This window comes from Blennius ocellaris (genome assembly GCF_963422515.1).
Source record: "Blennius ocellaris genome assembly, chromosome: 6".
NCBI classification, from domain to species: Eukaryota; Metazoa; Chordata; class Actinopteri; order Blenniiformes; family Blenniidae; genus Blennius; species Blennius ocellaris.
The window spans coordinates 11,577,619-11,604,857 of record NC_137655.1 but is presented as its reverse complement, the minus strand read 5'-3'; the positions used below and the strand labels follow the sequence as shown (position 1 = coordinate 11,604,857).

The 27,239-nt window shown below is 41.5% G+C and overlaps 2 protein-coding genes across 2 annotated transcripts in view; one reads left to right on the top strand and one right to left on the bottom strand.

Annotated features, from left to right (window-relative positions):
* Positions 1-1,864: 1,864 nt before the first annotated feature.
* The window catches only part of LOC308131439 (general transcription factor IIF subunit 2-like), a gene marked incomplete at both ends in the record, with an annotated part of 46,468 nt that continues 21,093 nt past the window's right edge, over positions 1,865-27,239 (bottom strand). The window contains 4 exons of the mRNA XM_080498167.1: positions 1,865-2,008; positions 3,335-3,478; positions 5,236-5,335; positions 8,295-8,376. Coding sequence (XP_080354293.1) covers positions 1,865-2,008; positions 3,335-3,478; positions 5,236-5,335; positions 8,295-8,376 — 470 coding nt within the window. The remainder of the gene's footprint in view (positions 2,009-3,334; positions 3,479-5,235; positions 5,336-8,294; positions 8,377-27,239) is intronic.
* On the top strand, positions 23,124-24,110 carry kctd4 (potassium channel tetramerization domain containing 4; the record flags this gene model as incomplete). Its single annotated transcript, XM_080498609.1, has 1 exon — positions 23,124-24,110. The coding sequence occupies exon 1, from the start codon at positions 23,334-23,336 to the stop codon at positions 24,108-24,110; it is 777 nt and encodes a 258-aa protein (XP_080354735.1). The 5' UTR covers positions 23,124-23,333.

Below are 27,239 nucleotides of genomic sequence, written 5' to 3'. Positions count from 1 at the left end.
CGTTGCTCGGCTAATCCCCCGCCGGAGGGCTTTATATTTTCTCACAAAGCCAGCTCTAAGGCAGCACACTTGGTACACTAGAGGGTGTTCCATGGGTCCTAGTAGATAGTTATGTAGAATCTGAAAGGTCTTCTTCATAAGCTATGTCAAAATACGTCTCCAGAGCCCAAAAGGTGTTTTTATGCACTTAGTGACCCTGTGACCTGATATGCAAATTAGGTCATGGTCACCATGGTGCCCCTTCTCTCCAGGTGGAGTGTCCATGTGTGAAGTTTGGTGACTGTGGGCCCAGGAACTGCTGAGAAATGAGGAGAAATGTTTATATGAAAATACATGTATTTCGCAACCATGACGAGCAAACTTCAGACCCTACCAATCTTCAAGGTCAGGTCACTTGGTATGCTGGAGGGTGTCCCCAGAGTACTAGTAGGTGTGTATACAATTTCAGAGCCCTAGCTCAAAAAACTAGGCCTCCAGAGCCCAAAATGTGTTTTTAAGCACTTCGTGACCCTGTGACCTACTTAATATGCAAATTAGGTGAAGGTCACCATAGCATCCCTTCCCCCTCTGAGATGTATCCACATGTGAAGTTTGGTCACTGTGGGCCCAGGGGTTGCCGAGATATAGGTAGAAACGTTCGAACGTACGGACGTACGTACGGAGACTGTTTCAAGATCCCCCTTCGGGGCCTATCGGCTACGGCGGGGGATAAAAAGACATTGACGTATAGCAAATAATGGATCAATTTTGTGTCGTAAAATGTTTTGTTTTGTAAAGGACAAATGCGAATTCCAGTTTCCAGACTCAGTTGCTTGAATCCTTGTCATTGTACTAAAACTAGGGCACAATAGACATAATATACGGAGACACCTCGTTGACTTATGCTGCATATCAGAGCTGACGTTGCATTGGTGGTCATTAAGAGCCCTGATACTGATGTGCAGTCGTTGCTTTAAGTCTGGAGAAAGATCTACCACGTGGATTGTACTTTCACACTGGAGTTTCCAACAGAACAAGAATCATTGACTTAAGCCAAAGTAACCTCACCACATTTACAAATCTGGGTGGAATTCATTACCTGGACCAGGCCAAGTACTATGCACACGCTTGTCACCTATATGAAACGGAAGTTATATAGTGACATGAGATGATGTTTCTGACAGTGATGGAGATGAACCATAAAACATCCTCTCAAAAAAGTATCCATTGAAAAGAAATAAAAGTGTACAGATTACACAGTGTACCGCGTAAGAAAGTAACAGTATTAATGTACTTAAAAAACATGTACTGTAAAATGACAAAGGCATCTATTGTTAAAAGAAGAAACCCTGTACCTGTAAACACTGTAAGAAAAAAAAAAGCGTTTTTCCACAAATTTCCAAGATTTCATGGTCTACGTTCACATTTCATGGTAATAATTCAAGGCTTTTAGAAAATATTAGAATAAACATGCAACTGTTAATTTGTGACAAGTTTTGTGTTGCTGAAGTGAATGATAATAAATAAAACAAGTTTTTACATTTATATTATACAGATTCTGGAAGTGTTTAGACTTTGTTTCGCTTCCAGTTTCAGCTGCATGTTCATATTTTGAATTTATATCTAAAGGTTTTTCAATTTTAACAGGAAACTATTATACTTTCAGTTGAGGAAGGGTGAGGTCATACATGCATCGGCCACAGCAGAGAAAAACCCCCAAAGCCCAGATGTCCAGTCAGCAAACTTAAACATGAATAAAGCCTGAAGTCAGTGATGCGAAACAACAATCAGGTTTATTTTACCCAAAAAACTTTTACATGGACAATTATGCCAACTTCATAATAACAAACTGAAAAACTTGAGTTCCTCCTGGATTTTGATGGAGTTAATCAGACAGTTCCTCCTCCACTTTTTCCTTCTCCTCACCGGACTGGTAGTGTTGGTACTCCGGCTTCAGCTCCCACGTGTTTTTGTGAGGTCCCTTGCTGACGTACGTCCCGATTTCCCTTATAATCTCTTTCAGGTAGCTCTGCATCAGACACCAGAAACTGTCAGTACATAATTGCTCTTTGTCACTGCTGTGGATATAAAACTTTTACTAAACAAAACTAACTCATTTAGAGGAGTAGATTAATGTGCATCACTCCAACAAGGTTAATAATTCTCTATGAGCCTTAGGTTCATCTTGACCTAAGTTAGCCCTACTGCATTTTACACTTCTACACCCACACGTGAGATATGAACTTACGGTTAGTCTTTGTTTCCAATTCTACATTTTCAATTGTTCCATTATTGTATTTCTTCAACTCACTTTAGTTGGCTAACTTCTATGTGAAGAAATGACATACATCATCGTTTCCACAGTCATAATTATGATTAAATAATCAATTTCACGTTGGACATGTCCCCTGTTCTCTTCATCCGATTCCTCAGTGCCGGTAGTTGTACACAATAAACATTCAGAACTATCCTCTGGAGCATTAGTTGACTTCCTACCCACAATACTTTTAGGTTTGAATTGAGATTCTTTTTTATGAAAAAGGTGGGTGTAAATATTAGACAATGATTTAGCACCTTGTACCAAGAAAATGGACAGACGCATCTTTCCAAGCTGCAGTAGCTTCATTCTGAACAACCTCTGATTTAATGTTTTGTCATTAGTGATTTCTGCCTGAGACTAATAGACAAATACTTTGTTTTCTGAAATTAGGTGTGAAATGCCAAATTACATGTTTTGTCACGTCTAACGTTGATACAGAAAAGCACCAAGCACAGCCCATTTCTCACCATATTTTACAACGGCCACCAGGTGGCACTGTTGAGCTAACAAAAAATGCAGGAGCTCGGTTTCATGAATAAAAGTGATGCGTTGGAAGACTTTTCATAATGGGCATTTCGGTTACATTAGTTCAGCTAATTTGAGTGTTAGCCAAGTGCTTCAGGAGAGAAATGATGGTGTGGAGTGTATCGGGGCGTTTGACTCCTACTCAGTCGATGGTTATGCAATCAGATGCAATCAGAGGGAGAGGAGGACCTCAAGGTCTCATCAGCACCTACACAGTGCTGTTCACTGTGAGCTGGAACCAATCCACGGCACTGTATCGATTCATACCGGGTGTGCGTGTGCGTGTGCGTGTGTGCACACGTTGGCCTAAATTTCAGCCACAACCGATAGTGTGAACCAGCCTTAAATGTTATGTTGTGGGCGATTTGCTCAAATTTAACAAAGCAAGGTGGAAAGTGGGCAGGTGCATAGTGTTCTTTCATGCTTCGGCCTTTCATTTATCATGTTTTTGTGTATGTACATCAATGGTTCAATGTGTGTGTGTGTGTGTTTGTGTGTGTGTGTGCTCACCACAGGTTGTTTGGTAATCTCCACCAGATTCTTTATGTTGTAATATTGGTGCTTTTCAAAGGCAGCGAAGAGCATGTCCAACACGACCTGTCGCTCAGCTCTCACCATCTTGCCATACGTCTTTTTCTTCTTTGCGTACTCCACCTGCCACACAAAGCCACCATCAGCCCGGATCCTTCTCACTGGAAGTAGACATCTAACGTCACCAAGGCAAATGGGAGAATGTGTTCCCGCCACAAAAACGGCCCACTTTGACCCAGAGTGCTTCTAACCTGCAGAACGAGGGCATAATCTTTAAATAATCTCAACTCCACATGTTACTACTGTGTTACACCGCAAAAACATATTACAACATCATGATAAGTGAAAGGAATGACTTTCATTTTATTAAATAGAAAATCTAATTTACAAGGAAAAGTGAGATTTATATATATATATTTTTTTTAAATGTCCTGGAATAAAACAGCAAAAACAATACTAATCAAATTATTTTTGACATTAAGTTGCTTCTGAAAATAACATTTCAGTGTCTTTCAACTATTTTTTTTTTACATCACATTGCCAGTGTGCTCAAGCTACTTTAGCATTGCAACTTTTACACTGAAAGATGTTCCCCCCAGAACAGACTGGATCCTCTGATGAGCCATCTTTAACCAGCAGGGTGTAGGTTTGACACCAATGTTTTCTCCTCATCATTATATGATTTGTTGCTGATCACAATGTCGGAGCAACCAGAGCGTCTGCTTGCATTAACTTCAAAAGTCACTTTGCAGTTACAATAGCTGATTTCTATATTATAGGAATGTGCAGTACAATATTGAAATAATGTGCTGTGAACCAACAACATTTTCACTCATGAGCGTAGGTACATTTGCGTATTTGAGCTTGAAGGAAAACCAAAACAGTATAAATCTGGTATAATTTCTTACAGTAATATCTAATCATGTATGAATTCATACAAAAAAAACATAGTAAACCTGCTGCTCAATCTTTGCTAAATGACACAAACACCCAGCAGTCTCTCAGCAGAGTGTTTTCATGTGGAGTGAAAGCTTCTAATGAATCCGCAAATTGCCTGCATTGCTTGAATCATAGAGCCCCAGTAAAATAGTTGTTTTTTTGTTTTGCCCTCGATTTTGTTCCTTTTCACACAGAGATAAATTAAAGAGAACCAAAGTGCATTGCTAAGTGCTGCTGTGAGTGAACAGACCGAGGCCAGTTCATTTAAAGGGTCGCAGTGTTGTTACTGTGGCCAAAATGAGTCATACCAGAGGGGAAAACAAACCAGATCCTCATTCAGCTGGATTTATTAATACAGGCTTGAATTTTGTGTTTGATCCATCTGCAATAACTAAAATAAGTGAAAATAGGATGCTTTTTTTGAACATATAGCAGTCATGGGTTGTGACATGGTGGACAATATCGCAGTTTCTTGTAATAATAATATATATTTACCATTATGGATAACTAATGTTTTATATGAAAATGTGCAGGTTAGTTCTGCTACAATGTCAGTGCTATGGCTGCTTCATACACACTACTTTAAATCATTCTGAAACAATAACGCTTCATCATTCAAGCATCAGCATGAATCAGGCTGGTGACACACACACACACACACTTTAGATGCCTTTAGTTTCCTGCAGACTTGCTTCAGAAGTCGTAATTTAATCCTCGGCTGTAATTAATCCCAACCTCAGCCAGATCCTGAAATGCGTCTCTAACGAAAAGGTGATTTCTTTTTGTCCTCAAGGGTCGACTTGTAACTCAGTTGAGATTCTCACGCACACACACACACACACGCGCGCGCGCGCATGCACGCACGCACACACACACACACACGCACACACACACACACACACACACACACGCGCACGCACGCACGCGCGCACGCAACTCACATTGAAGCTGTGGTTGGCCACAGGCTTGAAGATGGTGGTGATGGCTTTCTCCAGCTGCTGTGACATACGCTGAGGCTTGACGGACTCTCGAACCTGTACCCTGGCGCACACACACAGAAGGAAGCATTGTGTTTGTGATCCGGGCAGATCACCGATGACAGATGTGCCTATTGGCACGAGGGGGACTGTCACCAACTTCAAACTAAACTAACAAAACAAGCCTTGGCAGCTGCCACTGATACTCTTTCTATTTATTGTTTCATCACATTCAATCATCTTGGCTCAGCTGATGGGGAATGTTGTATTTGGACTGATAATTGAAATAGAGAACAAAAACTGACGTGTCGGACGCGACGAGGAGCTGCAGATGCCTCGGAGCATTTTCTCCATTGCAAAACTAGTAACAGACCTGTTGATGCTTGGAGTGATGCTTGACGTGAATCGATTGCACCGATTAGTGAATTAAGGTTCCCAGTGAGACAAATCATACATTGCGTTTGAATTCCTCAGAAATGCGTGCAGCGATGTGACGTTCCTGCAGATAACTGCTTGAGAAATTTCCGCCACAACTGTTCCTGAACTGTGTCGACACAAACTCGCCGCCATGACAACACAAAGCCTTCATAGCTTTGTACTCTGCAACGATCGAGAAAGACATTTGTCAGCTGCAGCTGCCCAAATGGGAGATTATGAAACTGGACCCAAACACAGGCGTTCTGTCATCAACAAATTTCCTTCCAGTAAAGAGAAAATAGATATGACGATCCTGTCCTGTCAGAGGAGGAAGGCAGCCTGATCCGCACACTGCTTGAGGCGGAATATTAGAAAGTGCTTGAGGTTCAGCTGGCGGCCATGGTTTTGCGCCTCAGCCTGTAAAGTTCATTCTTTGGGTGTGAAATGCAGCCGAGCGATTTGAGGCCTGACACAGACACGGGCTCACACACCAATGTAAACTGTTTTGTGTGTTTGCCTTGGGTTGTATTGTAGCGGTGCATCTGCCACAGTGATGCTGTTGCTATAGCAATGCCATCCACCAACTCTGGTTGGAATAACGTATTACAATGAGAAGGAGACAAAAACAGGTTTTTTTTTTTCCTCTTCTTTGCTAAAGAACAAAACAAAAAAAACAAAAACAACGGGGCAGAGTGGACTCAAGTGTTTATTGCACAAAATTACCCTGTTGCCAACTTCTCTGCCCTTGTTGAAATTAATTCACAGCACTTGAACAGACTTTATGTTGTTAAGAGGTGAAAGAAGCAACATAAACAGCACAGATCTGCAAAAACAAACTCCTACCTCTTTTTTTTCCCCACATGTAACGTACATTTTTGTGGTTGTTTCTCTAAAGACTCTGAAAACCAAGTTACTGTTACAAGAAAACAGCCGATGCAATAAGGCCTCCACATACAATCACATTTTAGTTCATCCATGTCTCATATGCAGTGCTCATAATTTATGTTTAGACACTTGCATCATGTTCACATACACACATTGTTGTGATTACTTTTACCACAGGAGGGAGGACAATGATTAACTCCTCATAGTGATTAAAGCTGCTTCACCAGCACACAAATGAAAGCTTTCAAATATATTTTAAGGTCTAAATGAAGTGAAGCTGCCAACTCACCTGCAGCTAGAGTGAAACATGCAATTCACTCCAAAGTCGCACGCTCCTAGCAAGTGCCATCTTTTTGGCTGAAATCTCCACTTCCTATATTCTCAGATTGGATGATGTTGTTTTAGTTGTTGAGTGACGGTGATGATAAAAGATATTTACCAATGTGTGTTACTCACAAACTTATTTTGACAAATGAGACCTTCGTTCATTGACTGTAGCTTATTCTATCATTTGAATATGTAATCCAAATGTCACCTTCACATTAAATTTGGTTCTGAAAATGTGTTCATACACACATTTGTTTGAGAGAGCACCTTATATTCAGGAATATTTAAATGTTACAGTAAAAAGCCAATTAAAATATATAAAAAAAACAACAATCACAATTAATCAACATTTCTTCACTTTTTGTACTCGAGTACATCTTGTGTAGGATCTCATTATTTGAAAGGAACAAAGTTTGATCATACATGTATAATAGATAATAGATATTTAAACTTTGTAAATATATAACAAAGCTAGTATTTTGCAAGCTTCCAAAGAAGAAATCTACATGGTCTTTTATAATCTTCAGAAAACTGCCCAAAACGTTACATAATATTCACAACAATTTCCATTAACCACACAAAAACCAAGAATATCACCACCCACAAGTCAGAAGTAAACTTAATGCATTTTGGTCTTCATTGTGCTGTTGTATTAGTGGAGGAAAATATTTTGTATTATATATACGAGCCAACCTGTAACATAAGAGGTTAGTTCAATTGTGGGACACATGACGTCTCCTCAGTGTGGATGAAAAGTGTTTGCTTGAGATCAGATGATGTCGCTGTGAGTATCGTCTTTCCATGGATAGTATTTCTTTTCATTGGAAAAGTTACTCCACAGTGCGAATCTAAAGCGAGCATCAGAGCAACAGAAATTTATCGTAACTGTAGCATTGTTGCTAATAACTGACTTAAAATTTGAAAAAAGATCAATTTAGAGATAACCTTGAACCTGGTTGTCTCTAAATTAAACATATCAGTTTAAGAGTATTATTCTGTTTCCGTCTTTAGGTATGTTGTTCTTTTTAAATGATGCAGATTCAAGATCTTCATTTTTGTTCATCTACTTCTCTCTCTGGGTTACTTGAATGGTCGACGCCTTATTCACTCATGGAAACATGCTGGTTGCCATGGGAATGGCAATGCTTTCTCCTGTTCTTATTCCCACTGGAGGAGGAGGGTACGGCAGAAGGTCACTGATTTGCATTAACGGAACTAAATGCAGTTCAAATCAAACCAAGGATTGTCTGTTATGCCAGTCGTTTAGGGCCAAATCATTTCATAAAGACTGATGCATTAAATGGAACAATGGGGGGCAAAGAACAATAATTTAAATTCAATTGGAATGTGAAGTTGTAGAAATTGGAAAGATTTCAAACTCCAGTGTCGGTTACCTCTTCAGCTTCATGTAATTATCAGTGACGACTGGTTTGCATTCAGCTCTGTGCAACACCATCCCCTCCAGACTGATTCCATCTGCAACAAAGACAGGGAGTGACTCATTGCTTTAATCATGACATGCGCGCGCACACACACACGCACGCGCACCCACACACACTTGGAAGTTGCATTAATTCCTCACAGACTTTGTTCAATCTTAACTACTGCTGTCCTGAGCCTAACCCTGGACCTCAATCGAACCCCGAACTTCATTCGACCTTAAAACTTTCCCCGCCACATAAGATTCACTCAATGAAAACAACGAATGATTAAAAAGTCTGAATTCTTAAAAGCACCAGTCCAGATTAGAGCGGCACAAAATATCTTTATCATGAGGTCAACATTCGCAATATACAATCACAAAAGAGTGTAATGAGTGTCTGCAAAAGACTGAACTGCAATGAATGCATTTCCATCCATCGTCCATTGATTTGGAGGCCTACAGCATTAAACAGGATGGATCATAGTTCACGTCATTATATTTATGTTAAATTGTACCTTGAGGTCAGTAGCACATACAAATCAAAAGTGACAAAAAAGTCGATTAACTCCAGTTTCTGAAACTCAAATCCCAAGACACAGACATGAACATCACATACTATATTGACAAAATGATAGACTCCGGGAAGTTAAACTAGTATCTTGCTTTCCCAGTCCAGATGTATAATGATCTTGAGACCACAAAGCTTGATCATCCAATTCATGGAGCCAAACAGAAGCAGTTGTATTATAAAGCTCACATCTGTGAAGCTGCTAGCTTTTGGTCTTTTATAATTGGTGAATGAAAATAAGGCAGTTTACAACTGCAGGATATTGAAATCTGCAGACTTCATCTCTGAGGCTTCACTAAATAAGGAAAACCGCGAAATAAAACAAAGCACTTTAAGCGGAGATCAATAAACCTCTCCCCACTGGAGAGCCTTTGTGCCGAAGCCTCGAAATGTGTTCAACCAGCCAAGAGCCCGAGTTTGACCTGAACCTGACTAGAAATCTGTTTAGACACAAAGATTGCAATTTGCCGGCACTTTCACATTCAATCCGACACAGCGGGCGAGAATACAGGAGGAAGAAATTGCTTGGAGCCAGGTGTGCGCCGCTGAAAGAGAGTGCTTGGAAAATACTGGGAGCTGAATGCACTGCAGGAAAGGTGATATATTCATGGTGAATAGCTCTTCATTTTCACTGGGGTGATACCAACCAACCCAAGAAGACATCCACCATTTAAATGTTTGCTGACATGGTGGCATTAAATCATTAAAAAAAAAAAAATTCCACAATTGCCTTGGGGTGGCTGCCTGACATTTATTCATATTGCTAACTCACCTTGATATAGTCATTTGTTTTATTTTCCAAACTGCAGGCAGTCCTTTAACCAATTATTCAACAATGCAACCCACAACCTCGTTCCTAAACCGTCCGATACCTCCTCTACTCCTCTCCAATTAAATTTTCAAGCTGGCCATTTTTTCTTCTCATCTCCAGTCGGCTGTCCGGGAAGCGGCGGAGTGCAGTTGGTGAGCGTTGGCGTTCATTTGGCACTGGCCCAGGTTCTTGTGCATTGTTTGTATGATTTGGCATTGGATGTATGTGGACACGGGCGCAGCTCGAAAAGCCACAACATCTCACACCCCTGCTTTGAACACAGTCGGCGGAAAGATAGAGGGTGCACAGATGTGGAGGTCAAGAAGCAGAACGGAGCAACAGGCCTGAACAACGGGTGGAGGAGCGAGACAGGCTGTCCAACTGTTTCTTCCAATTTCCCACAGCAGCTGACGATGGTCAGATGTGACCCGTGTGTCCTGTACAATTGGAGAAAATCCCACACAGATTCACATCGGCTCCATCTCATCTCGTGTACAGGCTCCCCTCAATCACGTTATTCAGTATCAAACTCTGAGTCCACGTCAGGTAAATAAGAGTAGCAGAGAAAAAGACTGCAGCAGGATCGCTTCAGCTTAAATATCTCTGCGGTATCGTTCATTCTCTTGTTCAGATTATACCAAGGGTACACCTCACTGCCGACACACGAAGAGCAGTTTTATTTCATCACTCTGTATAAATCACAATATGTAAAATGACTTGTCCTCAGTTGACCTCCTCAGATTCAATCAGGGGAATTCTATATTTAGGTGGTGCAGAAAAGTGAAGTAATCTTCCTCTACTTGGCAGAAAAATATCTTTGGGTTTCCTCATTGATTGAGTTGGTTTGAAAGAAAAATGCTACAAAACGCAGTATGCACTTTTTTGCAACACAAATACAATAAGAAAACTGGCTGAACTGAATTGGGACTTGATTCATGGTTTTCCTTTTCCTGGAATCCCGGATAAGAAGCATTCCAAGTACAGTGTATAGGTTGAGTGCCATTTAGCGTCGTGAGCGGCAGAGCGTCCTCCATTCATGGGTCATCACAGGTACTATTTTTTGTGAAGGACTTTATCAAAGTGCTTAAACTAGGACGAGTTGGAGCTTCTCTTGTTAAGGTGAAAAAAAAGAAGATGGCTCAACTTCAACGGGTTAATCCAACACTAAATTGTCACACAAACACACGTGAGCAGACATCTTGTTGACTGCCTTCACTGCATTCACTTCTATTGAGGAAGGAGGTAGTTACATGGTTACAATAATCATAACTCATCGACAACGCATGATTTGGTTTATGACAAACTGCTTCAGAATCCCTGACAGTATCTGGGTTTGAACCAATTTCTGCTTGTGTACCTTGGATTTGCCACAATGAGGACGGCCCTCTGAAAGTGTGGCACTCGTACCCGAAGTTGACTTATATCATCTGATGATGGTAAAAATCCTCACACTAAGAGTGCATTATTGTTAAAAATATATTCTTGACTGAGTTGTTGAGATGTGATTTAACCGTCACTTGAGCGGGAAAAATCTGATTACATGTCATGAGTTCCAAAACTGTCGTCCATGCATTAACAAGTTTCAAGTGATTGAAGTGACTGACTGTGTCGACCTCTTCACAAGATGCTGGTGTAAAATACACCAATCAGCTGAAATCGCTGATGTATGAAGTGACTAACACACAAGTATCCCTTCACCACGGCACCTATTACAGGGTGGGTTAAATTAAGCGAATAGTGAATTATTGAACTTTGTTGGTTGAAAATAGGAAAAATATGCCAGTGTGAGGATTGATGGTTTGAGAGTGTGTGTGTGTGTGTGTGTGTGTGTGTGTGTGTGTGTGTGTGTGTGGTCCAACAAGAAACTACAGTAGCTAAAACTGAAGTACACGTTAATGCTGACTCTGATCGAAAGAGGAGAAAAGCATGAGTTTGTCATATATGGAAAAGAAAAAAAAAGGAGCTATGATTATTAGGCAAATTATCGAAATGTTATAGCTATTTTTGGTGTTGCAAGTCCCTCACCATCGTTTCCACACTCATGCACAAGTCAATGTAATTGTGATAATAGCATTAATAATAATTAAGTAATCTCTACAGTTCACAATTATCGTAATTTTCAATAAAACAGCAGGGAGTTGTCTTTTGCAGAAACCTTCACTCACTGCAGAACAACTGATTTAATGGGGGACTTCTTGTAGCAGTGGATTATTACACTCGGCTCACTCTTAAGTGTAAGAGCAGGATGATTTTATTGACCAATAATCCAGCTTTGATGCACAGATTTCAGTAGGATATATGTATCTTTGTATATCAATTCACTGATAACCCAGACTCAACAAAAGCAGGCACAACGTCCACGGTCTCCATGGCAACCATCGTTTCACCTCCTAACATCACGTGTGGCACAACATGCCGTCAAATTGCCTGCAAGTGTCCGATTTTAATCTCGAGGGAGAACGCCGCCTCACAGTACATGTCGCAGATCTCACTAATGTTCATCTTTGCCCTTTTTCCCCACAAATGGATGCAATTATATGCAATTATTGGCCTGAGTGGCAGAGCGATACGTCTAAAAAAAAAAAAACAAAAAAAAAAACACACCCACACACAAGCAACATGTGTGCACGCATGCAGAGCGGCTCTCCATCCTGCCCATGCATATCTGCTCAGAGGAAGTAATGGTCAAAAGGGGTCAAGAACAAGAGAATTGTTCTCCTCCTACTATTCAATTCTACAATTGCCACAAGTCCACAAGGACGGCGTACGTAGGAGAGAAATATTTCTCAAGATACAGAGAGAGAATAGAAAACGGCATGATCGGGAAGACTGACCGTAGCACGTGTAGCTCAAGGCGTGCATGCGTGCATGTGTGTGTGTGTGTGTGTGTGTGTGTGTGTGTGTGTGGGAGGAAGACTTGAGATAAATGGACTCCTGCACGGTGGCTTCACTATAAACATGAGTGTCATGTGCCGCATCTTTAGCACACAATCAGCGTCCTAAGTCTCCTACGCACTTATCATTCAGGACTTCGTATGACTTCATTAATCGCAAAACCTTCAGCAAAGTTTCTAACGCAGCACAACAGATGCAATGCTACAAGGAAGGGGGGAAAAAAAGGACTCAATCTTTCACGCAGACATTTTTATGAAAATACATCTCAACCACATTTTTTCATCTTCCACCCTCGATTGCACAGAAATGACCAAAACATGTTTTAGTTAATAGATTACATCACTGTCCTGTCTCTGGCTGGAGTTTGATTAAAAACAGAAAATATATTCTATTTTCTCACAAACTGTGTTTTTATTGCAAAGGAAAGTTAAACTGATATTTTTCCTGCAACCCATTTACCATTTACATCCAAGATATCCAGTCCCATTTATTATTACATTATTGGCTGCAGACGTTATAATTTGAATGCGTTCATTAAAGCTACTAATTACATTATTGGAAAACGTGTTTTTGTACACAACTTGTGAAGTTATGGTGGAGTTATGATATGGGCTCCGTCACACTGAAAAAGACCAAAATTAATACATTATTGGTTTTTACATACCTGAATACATGTTGGAACATTTGTCAGTGGGCTTACTGAGTGAGAAAGCTCATTCCTCTTGAAACAAAGCTGCTCTGCGTGACCCTAAATAGCCGTATATAAGTTGTTGTCAACTCCTTCCACATTCAGATACATTGCGGTTGTGCAGGTGACATCAACTTGTTGACATGTTGACACAGACGAGATGGTTGAAAGCTGGAACAATTTCAAGTTTCAAGGACTTGAGGGTCGAGTAGTAAAGCTTCCAATCATGAGGTAGCAGCATTTAATCTGTTTAAATGATTTAAAAAAGTCAAACAAAACACATTTTGCATAGGCGGAATAACAGCATGCGAGACAAATGTATATACAACACAACAACCTGCAAAGTTAGGCAGCGTTATGAACAGCCGTGCATAACCTTCATCACCATGGTAACAGCAAACTCAACCCAGGAGCCTCAGACCACCGGAAACATAAGGCTGCACAGTTTCCATCAGTGATGATCGTTTCTGGATTCCATCTCATTTGTAGTAGTTTTCACAAGACTCAAAGCATTTAAAAATAACACTGAAGTCCATTCAATAGGTTTGACACTTAAAATATCCAAAATCATCTTCAGGATGTGTTTAGCCTCACTTTGGCTAGGACTTTAGAGGAAAGGGAAGCAAGATTGTCTGGAAGTGTTCTGGTTTGAATCCCTGAGCAGTGATCTCAACCAGAAACTTTTCAAACATGCGAATCACGTTATCCCTTTTGGAATTGTATTTTTTTTTTTTGTAAAAACAGTTTCACATTTCTTCTAACCCATTCTCATTCAATTGTACCATTTAAGAGTGATTCAAAACATTTTTCGGCTCCTCTATGAGTAATCCTTGCGTTATGGGCAGTCACTGTCAAAACATGAAAGATTACTCGTGGTGGTTCAACAGCCAATACAAATCCTGACAGGTTTCATGGTATGGCTCTTCAACTTAAAGTGCATTTACACTAGTGAGAAAGAAATCCTCTGTGGCTGACATTACAAGTATCAGATTGAATAGGATTTTCCTCCATTTCTCAGTGCCCATCAACTGTACACATTTTCTTGGATATTTCAACTTTTGTGAAACTGCTTTTGAAAACAATGTTAATAGTTGCCAATCAACCACTGACTTCAGACAAAGAATCACACAGAAATATTTAGCACGGTTCTCGGTAGAAGGTTTTTCACAACCGTGTAATTCAGACGGACGCCGTCATCTTGAGAACCCGGTTTTGTCAGAGCCACACTTTCTGGCTTATCAGTTCTTTCTACTCCTGGAATCTGCCTCTGAATGTTAGGCCTGATGCCCTTTCTCCTGCATCCTTCAAACTCATGGGATTTGAAACGTGACTTTCCAGTCATACGCTCGCTGCTCTAACCTCAAGGCTGCCACTGCACCCGCCGCAAGAAACAAGAACTGAACATCTGAGGGACCTTTTGCACTGATCTGGCTCTGCATTTCGTTTCATCTTCACAACATGTGAACCAACCTTTGGTGCAGAGATACCAGCCTTAACGCTCTCCACTCTGCTTTCACTGTAATCACTCATCTCCCACATTGTTGTGTAACTCAAACACTTGCACTCCGCCTGTCCGTCATCCTCCTGGATGGCAGAGGACTGAATTTCACACAAATGTCAAAACAACAGTATGCTAGTGAAAACGCAAACTTCCACTCTGTACATAGACACCACGGAATGATAATTCACATTTCTATCATGTCCTGAGTGGAATACAGACCGTGATGCACTGACAACATGTCAGCCTCCAACAGTGGCTCCGCAGGAGGAATTGTGGGTTTGCCCTCAACAAAAGGCTTCATCATTACATGTTTGGCGGTCCTGTCCATCAATAGACTTCATCGCATTCAGGCTTTTGGTTTTAAAGGGCAAAGACACTGAAAGTGGCACAATTACTGTAATTAGAGTAAAAATAGATGCAGCTTCAGGTCCCACCCCGTCATAGTTGACGTCTATCAGATGTAGTTGGGTCACAGCTCAGTTGTGGTAAATATACAGCCATGATTTACAGCGTGCTTTAAAAAAAAAATTTTTTACTTTAACTTTTTTATAATGTGAACCGATTCTATTTATCTTTTGATTTTCACTTCCCTTGGTCCTTTGCAAACTGACAGGAATTATTTGGCAAATAGAGCAACAAGTCTCTCATAAACACCTTCTGTTATACACACATACACGTCTGATTATGAAAAGATATCACATATGCACCCAAGGCGCCATAAAACCACAGTTGGAAGTGAAGGAGCCTCAGAACACCGGTGACTCATGAGGTGGACCTGTAGCCGATTGTATTCTGCATCCAAATTTTATTCAGTTGGGGTTACTTTGGTTTCACAGTATCAAAGAGACAAATGAGATTAAGTACAGCTCTTAATCAGATGCTCCCCAAACAGCAGAATTTGTTTATTCAGTCATGCACAGCAACAACGTAGAACCCTCAGAGACTTTGGAGAGAAGGTTCTGCCAACAAATATGTTCACTGCAGCTCAGCGTCCTCATGATGTTGACACTGAAGAACACCATAAAAACTGAAGAAAGGTATTGAATACAGTCATTAAAACACTAAAGCACATCCAAAAAGCCAGGTAATTTCATGCACACAGTGGTTTTGATAGGCTATGCGATTAAATGAGGAAATCACCAGCAATTATGTCAAAGTAAAAGACATCAAACACAGATAAACACCTGTGTAAGCCATTGCATTTCGCCAATTCCTTAAGAGCTCAGAAGTGAAAAATGGACGAGTGAAGATGGCAGGAGGAGGAGCGAGACCAATTCAAGGGGGACGGGGGGGGGGGTCAACTGTCCACCCACTCACTCATCTCTTACCTCCATCTGCTCCGAGGCTCTTTCCTCTTAGATTATCAAGCTAAAACCTTGTAAAATAAATGATGCACTGTGTTGATCTCAACATTTCTTCATCTCGTGTATGTAAATCTCCCCATACAACACTGAAGGGGAGCGCAATTAAAGTTGCTACACGAGCAAATATAAAAGCTCAAGTCAGTATTAAGAAAAACTAAATCGCAAACCCCAAAATATTTAGATTTATAGACTCAAACAAACTGAAGAGAAATTCTGATAAATAAACTGCTGCGGTAAAACCAGCAGCGGTGCAGCATTTGTGATGTCAGTGGAAGAGAAATGCTCGCTATGCTTCATTCTTTCCAAAACCTGATGCTATATGTCTGACGCCATGTCCGCAATATGGCGACTCACAGTGTCGTTTGACCGTCAGTGTCGCTAGTCAATACCATGATGGATTGTTTCTGCTGGATCATACGTGTAGCTACTTTTTTTTTGTTGGCAGTTGTTGGCACTCGCGGTGCACAGATGGGCCACGGCCCAACGGTTGAGAATCACTGCCTTAAACAACACATCTCAGCAGGACACGATCAAGGTTCCACAATCACAACACAGATGAAGAATTCAGTTTGAGCAAGAAATTATAATGCAGCAAGAACAACTTTACTATTGTTGCAGATCACTCAAGACCTTCAATTGCTCCCTGGTCGCCATTTTTTTTTTCTTTTCAAGGTCCAAACTCCCTTCACCTCCAATAAAGAATCTTTTTTTTTTCTAACTCATTGCATAAGCTGCTTTTGCTACTGTGCCTCAGGCTGTTCATGTGATCCCAGCTTTGTTTTTTATTTCACCGCTTCTCAGAAACAACATTCTTGCCTCTGATCTCAACTCCGGTGCAACAGAAACCTGGTGACCCCCCCGCTTACCATGCCATCATAGCTAGGTTGGGTGAAGGGTTGTTTATTTTGGCTCCGATTAACAATTTGTGGCAGTGTATTAATTATGGCTATGTGCAAAAGGCATTCCTAAATAATTGTATATGTATAAACCAAGATTTAAAGACAGATGGTGGGGGAGAATGTATGACTTTCTGGAGCCAGTTGCAAGTGATATGCGGCAGCGCGAGATGGAAATATAACATGAGAAATCTACATTAAATTATTGGTTTTTCGTCAGAGGGCTTCACAAAGGACTCAGTGTGAGCAGGAGCTCAATCAAGCATCAAAAATTATTATACTGTTCTAACTTAGTATTCAAAGCTCTTATGACTAGAATGTCTGACTTTATTTTGATTTTAAGGTTGTAGTATTGCTAAAAAAAAAGTGTCTCTCGCACCTTTTTTCCACAATGATGTCAACTTTTCAATATCTGGCAGTAAAAATGATTTTGATTGTACCGAGAAGCTTGTGTGTCAAAATTGTGTAATGCTTGTAAATCAGGAATGGAAAGTCTGGTAGATTTTTAATTCACCAGAGTGGAAGTTATAGTTAAAAGAAGTACAGATCCTGTAAGCAGCAACAGTTGAATGATTAAAAATTAAAGCTTCACAAAAAGAAAAAAGAAAAAAAAATCAGTTTGATGTTCAGCTCGACACTCTTGAGGTCAGAATTGTTTCCTCAACATGCCTCAAGCAAAGCTTCCTGCTTGTCCATAATAAAGTAGCTACATTTAATTCCAGTTTAAAAGGAAGGGCCACTCTACAACTTTGAGTTCCTCCTGGGTGAAACAACCTTCGACCTGCTTTCTTTATTTTTATCAAGCTTTTTTTTTTTTTTTTTAATGTTTGCATTAAAAAAATCCTTGTATAATTCACAAGGCATTGCTTCATCCAAAAATATGCATCCCACATGCAATGACGCATTTACAACCAACTTTAGCTAATTAGCTTCGTGTTGACAATTTTTGTATTTTGGAGAGGAAGATTCCTTTCATCATGCTAATGAGCTTGTTATCCTTTTGTGCGAGACTCTCATGATGTCTTGGCAACATGCATTACATTATCACCCTCCTGATTACACCACTGATGATGGTTTTATATGCGATGAGTTAATGATAGAGGTGCTATAAAAAAAAAGCCCTTTCCATGCACATAATGGCTTCTGCTGCAGGCTTGTTGAAGAAACTGACATGACGGGTGCCACTGCACTAATCTTGACACGAGTGTTGACATGGAAACAAGGAGTGCCTTTTGCCTGTCACCCAGAGTGAAACTAAAAATTGGGTATGCCTAGTTTTAAAATTATATTAATTTATGTAACAGATTATTTCTTTGCTTGCATACATTAGCTATGTCTGCTGCTTCCTGCCTTTGTGCATACTTTAGGTCCTCCTGGTCATTTGGGCAGTATCCAACTTCCAGGTGTTACTTCACTCCTACAGGTATTAAAGCAGACTTTGCTTGTCGCTCATCATTTTTTTTCCCCCGCACAAGCTCACCCACACACAGAGTTGTGAGACGGGCTGATCTCCACATCACAACACCGAGCCAGTGGAGTCGAGGGGTACAAACTGTGGTGCAAAGTCACTGATTGGATCTCCTAATATAACTTTCCATTAGACCTCAGCCCTATTAAGCCCAGAGGCTACTTCATTAGTGAAAAGTAATGATACCATTCGTTAACTTTGAGGTGACTTTCCAACATCTGTAACTGTGTTCATCATGCAACACCTGAGCTTTAAAATGCTACCTTGAATCTAATCAGCGCCTGAAATCGATCTGTTGAAAAAAAAAAAAAAAAAGGCACAGAAACCGGGTAGGCATTGAGAGCATTTGCAGCATCTATTTTAATATATATACAGATATATATATTTTCTTACATTAAAAAAGGCATCAAGAATCAGTGACGTAATCTTGAGTTTTTATGTTGTGTGGTGATATAGTATCACCGATACTTTACTCAGATGTAGAAAACAGCATAAATAATGGGATTATGTTGTAAATATTGAACAGTAAAACATCTAATACAGTAGAATTTCATGGTTTCACTCAATGTGAAGTGTTTAGTCACTCCACGTGCACCATTCAGCGCACTGGAGAAATTCACATATCTCAGCAATGAGGTTCACTACTCCACCAAAGCAGAGGGTGAACATTGACTGACGCAGTGCTCAAAGTGTCTGAGCAGATGAAACAGAAGTTCTATTTGCTGTCGTTTGGTACGGCTGATGCTTCTTTAAACATGTGAAACATGAACCCTGACAGGATTGTGGGTGTACTTCCTTTCAGGTTGGGACAACAAAAAACCATGTCTTCAGCAGAAAAGTGCTTGATGGGTCAGGAATAAGAAGAGCCAAACACTTAAACTGTGCTGGGTTTCCTCAGACTCTAAATCCAAACATCCAGGGACCTGAAGAGTTGGACCTGCCAGTGGGCTCAACTTCACAAATAAGCTGTGTTAACAGACTTGCCCCTATGGCGGCTGAAGAAGCTGGTGAAGGGAATCCTGCCTGTGCCTCTGCCATCAGGGACGTCGAGGATGTATTACGAGGTGGAGAAAGGTGAAGTACGACAGCGGCACGTGATTCTACAGTGGCGCTCACACCATCACCCCCCGTGTCTACACTGAAAACCGTCAGATTTGGATGGAGGGTCTCGCCAGAAATAGGAATGGAACCAATTCCCAGTGGTAAAATTACATCTGGATGCTGTCAAAGTGGGAGCAGAACCAGAAGCTAATTCAGATAATAGGAATTATAAAGCTTTACAGTTTATAACAATTGTTAGATATGTTAACAGCAGAAAAAAATTATAGCTGTATGGCTGAGTTTCATTTCATCCCCCACTTGGTTGAAGCTTATTTTTCCCGCTTTTCTGGATGTCTAGCAGTAAAGTGGCACCACTTGTGGTGGCCACGTTGCTTATAATTATTGCCATGTGAGCAGTGTGAACTGTGAAAATAGGACTCGCTTCAATAGTACCTTTCTCCGACACCAGGTGGATGAATGTTACATCAGTCATCAAGAGAACACTATGGTCGGTCCTGGAGAAATAGAAAAGGCTTGATGCAAAAAAGCGAAAAACAAAAACCTACTTCTGCTCAAAATATACCGCAAACCGAACAGAGTTTGATGAGATTTATGTTTTAAGTAAAACTATGTCGAAGTGATGATGACTCCCGAGTGCCAATTAGTCTTATGAATCATGAATGTCATTAAGCTGTGGATAAACCATGACACTTTGCTCAAACCCCTGGTAACATTTAAAAATAAAACACTGATATATAATCAGCTTGATGCGTCGAGATTAACTCCACCCCACGCAGACTCTATACAGTAGAGAGAGTGACAGCGCTAAGCTCATAGAAGACCCTATTTTAAGTGGTTGCCATGCCAGCTTCACAGCAGTCAGTGACTCCATGTTACACCACAAGCTCTCTGAATAATTCACCACCTTCTAGAGGGAAGGAGAGACCTCGCTCGCTCACGGTGTTTTGGGAAATTGAATTTACAGTGGCCGGTGCCATTGGTTGGGCGGAGAGGTCCAACAGCTGTGAGGAACAGATTCTTGTCGTCTTTGAAGACAGCGATTGTCCTCAATGAGCCAGTTGTAATGAACAGGAGCCAGAAAGCAGGTCAAACCTCCCACAATCCCCTCCGCTTGCATCTAGTCCTCATTTGCAATTCCAATCGAGTGCTGCCATTGATAGTACCGCTAATCATTTGCGATTAGAAAGATGAGAGAAGATTCCAAACCAACAGGTCTGTGTGTCTGCCACAGCGATGTACAAAAGAGGAACAAAAACAAGCTACAACGAGCCACATCACAGTACTCAAATGTGGCTGAATTGAGTGTTTCTTCTAAAGGGAGTCGTCAATCATTGCCTGGCCGGACATTTCCATTTGCAGCTGGAGGTTGGAGGAGGAGACCGACAACCTGTTGCATCAGTGTGGCATGCCTGTCGCTCTCCATTTCATTTCAAATCAATTTAAAAGTAAAGACTATTTAATGGAAATCACCTGCAGATGGTAACAGTCTGTCTGGCCACTACACTGAAGAATGTAGACTAATTATGCATTGCACAAGCCATGATTATTTCAATATACATGTATATGGGTGTACATATTTCAAACTCAACTTTATTATTATAACATGCAAAGTGTACCACCAGCCCAGGTTCTTGTCTGCAGTGTTCAGAGAAGCCAAGTGCTGATTTGTCCTGCATTTGGCAAAAAAAGAGGGGAAAGACAATCAATATTTTGCCACTGTGCAATCCGGTAAATAAACATCCTTGGAAAGCAAGCCCACTGTCTCTGCTGCCCTGCAGTGACAAATGCTGCCACAGTCCAGGTATTTTGTCACTGCCAGACTGCTGTGAAAGTTCTGATAAATTATGCAAATTGACTGGCATAGCCTCTCTGGTGTAAAAACACATCGAAAGTAGGTTAAAAACAGCCTGCACAAAAATATTCCTTCAGCAGAATAGAAGCTAGGTCCACAATTCAGCACAAACAAATTTGGTGTGCAAGCGATCTGCCCGAGTGTTTTCACACTTTGTGTGTTTATGAAAAATAAGAAGTTAATGTGCATTGAGCAGAGAGTTAAACGTTTATTCTCCGACGCTTCTGCACCCACGGTGAGAAGACAACAAAAACACAAGGAAACATGCAACTTGGCAAAACAAAGGTGCTGGTTTATGACAGCAAATATGTTGACATATATTTTGTAACTTGCTTTTCTCCTCCTTTGAAAACACGAAAGGAAAAGAGATGGCTGCCTTCTAAAAATTGATTATTGGCTTAAGAAAATCAATAGCGACAAGTGTGCTAAAGAACACACTGGTCTTTCTGCTGTACAGTGACTGATGATTAAAGAAAGCACAGTCAAGAAAGCAGCATCTGTTAAATAATATGCAGCTTAAAACTACTAAATCATACCACATGCAACAACTACAAAGAATCCTCTATTCACAGTCATTTAGCTCACTGTCCAGGCTGGCAAATTATTAGGAAGCAGCTCTGGACTATTTCCAGACACACAGATTCTTATGTTTTTATCGCACACTGTAGCGAGTCAGAACCCAAATGCATTACCCTGAGGGGCACTGCCAGATTCTGTGTGTTTCCTCATGTTTCATATGAACTGAGATTTTTTACACGTTTGCACCAAGAAAAACACATCCATGTGCAACACACACACAGTGGTGGTGTGAGTCGCTTTGACGAAATGGCCAGTCTAATGCAGTTTCTCTGATGGAGGAGCTGCAGGCCAAAGCATGAAAGCATGAGCCCCATGAAACTGGCGCTGCATGACCAGACCACCGGTAATTCTAATTGGTCCATTTCCTTCACAGGATGCGATCTGAGCAGACGGACAGACACACACTGTACACACACACACTGTACACACACACACACACACACACACACACTGTATTCGTTACGACGGAGGACTGCTTGTTACTTTGCCAGAAAGATATTTGCATAAATGCCTCTCCTGTTGTTTTCATTTACATAAGTAAGGCTTGCAGCTTAACTTTTTTCTATCACTATGTGAGAAGAGACAGAACTACCAACACGTTCATTCAGGATGGAGTTATTCCACCTTGAATTAAACTGGATCACTTTTCAAAGAGATTTGGGTTTGCATTGAGTGCTGGGTGGCAAACGGATGGAATTTGGCAGCAAAAGGAGTTTCATTATTCAGAGCCTTACAATCAGAAAATTTCATACCACAAAAATGTAAAGAGGGACACACGCGCACACGCACACCATCTGGTGAGAGAATGGTGTATGTGAAGCAATCGCTGCAAAGCTCAGATTTGCACCTTTTAATCAAAGATAATTAAGCGGCGAAAAGAAAGAAAAATTCTGGAGTTCTTACTCTTCTGTTGCTTGCTCACATATTCCCTCTCTCTTCTCTGAATGTGACGCCGTCGTCCCACCCACTCTTAACAAGAGAGCGAGAGAGAGCGAGTGAGAGAGAGAGAGGGAGGGAGGAGAGAGACAGGGAGCAGCACAGAGAGCCAGTCTGTTTTCAGCTCCCAGTAGCTCCTCAGCCAGACAGCTCTCACCCATCCACCATCACACTCTCACACACACATTCACTCTTACTTATACGACAGCTGACAACACCTTTTCCATTTTCTCTGCTGCACCACAGATCCGCACAATCCTATCCAAATAGAAGACTAGAAACAGAAACGAAAAGCCAGAGCCTGGACCCGACTTGTCCTGCACACACAGAGACGTGCAGACACTCCAGCCCCGAGGAGGCTGGGTCGAGGCTGGAGAGGGAGACTGGAGAATGGAATGGAACCTCAGAAGGATGGAAAGTGAACTGAGGCACATCAATCCGGACCTGCTGCAGCCCAGCAAAAGCTTCAAGAAGCCTTCCTCAGGCACCATCACCATCAATGTAGGAGGGTTCCTGTACACTGCCCATCGGACCACCCTTTCCAAGCACCAGGGGTCCTTCCTGGAAGAGCTGGCCAATGGTAAAAAACCGGTTCAGCACACCGATTCCATGGGAAACCCCTTCATCGACAGAGATGGTCCCGTTTTTCGCCACGTGCTCAATTACCTGCGAACCGGAGAGCTCCAGCTACCCGACGACTTCCGGGAAGCGGGGCTCCTGCGACGGGAGGCCGATTTCTACCATCTGAGTGAACTGGTGGAAGCTGTGGTGGAGTGGGAAAGTCAGAGGGCGGCCCAGCGAGAGCCCGCGTTTTTAGAGGTGACCGACAGCCACGAGAGGTCCCAGGGCCTCAAAGTGTACTGCAGTGACCCCACCTTCATCGAAAAGGTCAAGGGGCGGCTCGTGCAGGTCTCCAAGAGCCGCCTGGATGGCTTTCCGGAAGAATTTGTAGTGTCGTCCAACGTGATTCAGTTCCGTCACTTTATCAAGTCGGAGCCCGGCTCGCGGCTCGTGCTGAAGGAGGACAGCACATTCCTGTGCACACTGGACTGTCTGAAACTAGAGACAGTGATGCTCGCGCTGAAATCGGGCTTCAGGCTGATCACCAGTCTCGACAGCAGCAAAGGCTCCGTGGTGGCAGCAGAGGCCCTGCATTTTGTCAAGTAGGATGGAGGAAGAGGAGGAGGAATAGGGGAGGGAGATAGAGAAAGTAAACCTCGATAATGAAAGGTATCGGTTTGACAATCTTTGGAGGTGTGCTGCTCTGTAATGTGTAATTTGGTGTGAGGAGGAGAAAAGGTGTGTTGGACTGTCGCACAGGATAGTGTTTATATCTTTACTGCACAATGGGTGGCTTTCAAACAGAATTCAGTAAGTTTTGGGTGGTCATTATTTGCAAAGTGGTGATGTGGCACCAACCTTTTGCACTGCTTTGTGAGCTTGAGTCGTTAAGTATTCCGAAGGATCCAGATCGTCTGTGCAACTAAAACTGTGTCCGATTCTATGACACAGAAAGCTCAGTAAATAGAGGACGAGCCAACGCCGACCCTGCACGCGTGGAGGAAGGAAGGGCTGGAACGGAGACTCTGAACATCGACAGCTTTATCAGTGGATCAGTCTCTGCACAGTAACTGCTTCTGCTGCTTTGTCCACGGCTGCGAAAGCGTCTGGAATCCAGCCGTGATGTGCACCGTTGTGCCATTCAGCTTTCACTTCAGTCCCTATGTACGTGCGTGTGTGTATATCCGTGTGTGTGCGCGAGTGAGATGTGTATGCATTGCTACACACTGCGTGTGCTGTGTTAAGTCAGTTTAATAGCTTGCGTTTAGTTTATTAGCCCCACCGGAGCCCGAAGGGAAAAGAAAAACCTGGGCTCATAATGGTTGCTTTGGATGGACAAACAAACCCAGCGTCCAAATGTCACATCGAGTTTCAGTGCAAAGAACTATGATTATTGTAAGGGCTTTGAATCTAGCATGATGCATGTGCACTAAATGAACTGTGTGTTTCTTAGTGCTGTGAGCCTCTGTGAAGCCGGTGCCACAACAATTGCCTATTTGCTTTTCAATGTGGAATATTTTACAAATAAAGCCGATACTCAACTTGGTGTTTCAAAGTGTTTTGATGTACCTCTGAAAAAAGCACAATTTCATGTTGCTGTTTGGTGCCGCAACCCTGTTAAATACTGCTCACAATAATGTTAATGAGCAGCACATTACACTCTGTATTAATAATAGGTTAGGACAATAGGTTAGAAATGTAGAATTTTTTTTCTTAGGGTCCAGCATCAAAATACTGAATGTCATTTTGTCCCATATGAACTTGAACAAACTTTCAGCTTTAGTGTTACATCTCCAAAAAGGAGCCATGCACAGCCTTTATAACCTAGAACATTTCATCCCAATATTCAACAAGAAAAACATGTAGAGGGGGTAATTTTACCAACTTTTATGTGCAACTTGAGATCCATCAAGGCCAAGTATTTTTCACAAGGAGCTTTTCATTGAAGAAATCAACATTATACATTTTTGTGTGTAATTTGTGCATTTAATACCATTGACATTCAACATATGAATTCAGCAGGTATCCTTGGTTCAGTAGAATTAGCTAAGTGTAATATTTCAATAAACACAGTCTTTGAAAATTCAAACAGTCGTTTATGGCCGTGTAGTATTTGATCAATACCCATGAACACAGAAATTAAATATTAACATTTGTACCAGTATAACAAGTCTTGACCAGCACCAAGTTGGTAAGGTTGACAGTATTTACGCTTTTTAAAAGGATTGCCTGAGGTGGAGGCCTGTGTTAGGTACATCCTGTCATAACCTTCTGGTGAAAAAGAGCAAAAGTCACAACAGTTGGAGTGACTTTAAGAAGATTCCGTAACTAACTGGAATCACATCAACAATACAGCCCTCACAGCCTCAAGTGATACATTGATAATGTCAGTCTTATGGGTGAAATTAAGCCTAACTGGCTCTGTGTTACATTATAATATGAAAATAAATATATAAAATCTGTCTTAAGGCTCATACAGACGTTACCTGCGGCACTGTGCAATGTGAATTACGTGGGTCCTTGGGTACGATGGTAAGTTCCACTGCATGATTACAGCTTTTCACTGAATCGAAGGAGAGTACTTTAATATGCAAGACTTCAACTTCACATTGTCGGAGCATTTATAGCTTTGCTTGAACCAGAGGCAATAAAATCAGAGTTGGAAATCAAATGTTAAATTGCGATCATTTCAGTGAATTAAGTTAAATTAAAACCATCGAGAGAATAATGGCGCAATGAAGCACCTCAGGCTTCGAGAGACTCAGACTCGAGCATTACAGACACTTAAATACAGAAGAGGCATGAAAACTGCGCCGCCGTCAGCTCCCCATACGGTTTTATTTGCAGTCTATAGCAATTCAGCTCCATTGATCTGCTCGAAAAACACATGGTATGTTTTAGTCTTCATTCACTCTCACCCTACCCTAACCCTAACCCGTCATAGAGAAGCCCTTTGATGGCAGAGAAAATTTCCCTCAGACACGACATCTGCCTGCTTGAAGCAGAATGTGGACGCAAACGTTTCACATTCTATGGAATCTGCAAACAAATCTTTTGGTGCAATGCTGGCATCACTTCGACTGTCATTTCCCTTTTGGCTTCATTTTCATGGGTTGTAGCAACATCCAATAAACAATGTGAGATCGTACGACTGTTGACAAACGGCTGTCCGATGTAAGGCCGCAGGTGTTAATTCACAATTAAAAACATTGCCACAATTACCAGCCTTTGGGTCTAAACTTTTCTCCACATGTCAGACTTAGGGTTGTTTCAGGTCAAAACAAAATCCAGCCAACAGGTAAATTCACTGAACACCTCCGTCAAAACTAAAGGCACGACTGCGTGAAGGGGTGCATTCATGAAAACAGAGTGAACAGTAAACAGGTTTTCTTTCACCTGACAGCAAAGTTCAAGTTATTAGTTTGTAGACACATAATTTGCAGAAATCCAAATTTAACACCCCCATCAGTCATGGCCCATCTTAACAAATCAATTAAATCCATAACAAACATCCAACCTGTACATTTCAAAGACTCCAGTGTTGTGCCTTGATGGGCCGTGTAGATCTCCAACATGTGGAGGACAAGTGTGTGACGCCGAACAAGACTGCCTTTTAAAAAAAAATCAATGATCCATTTATCAATTAGCAGTTTAATGAGAACATGCACTGACCTTCCCACCACCTGCTCCACTGATGGACACAGTGTGTTTGCTGGCTGGCTGCCATCACACGCC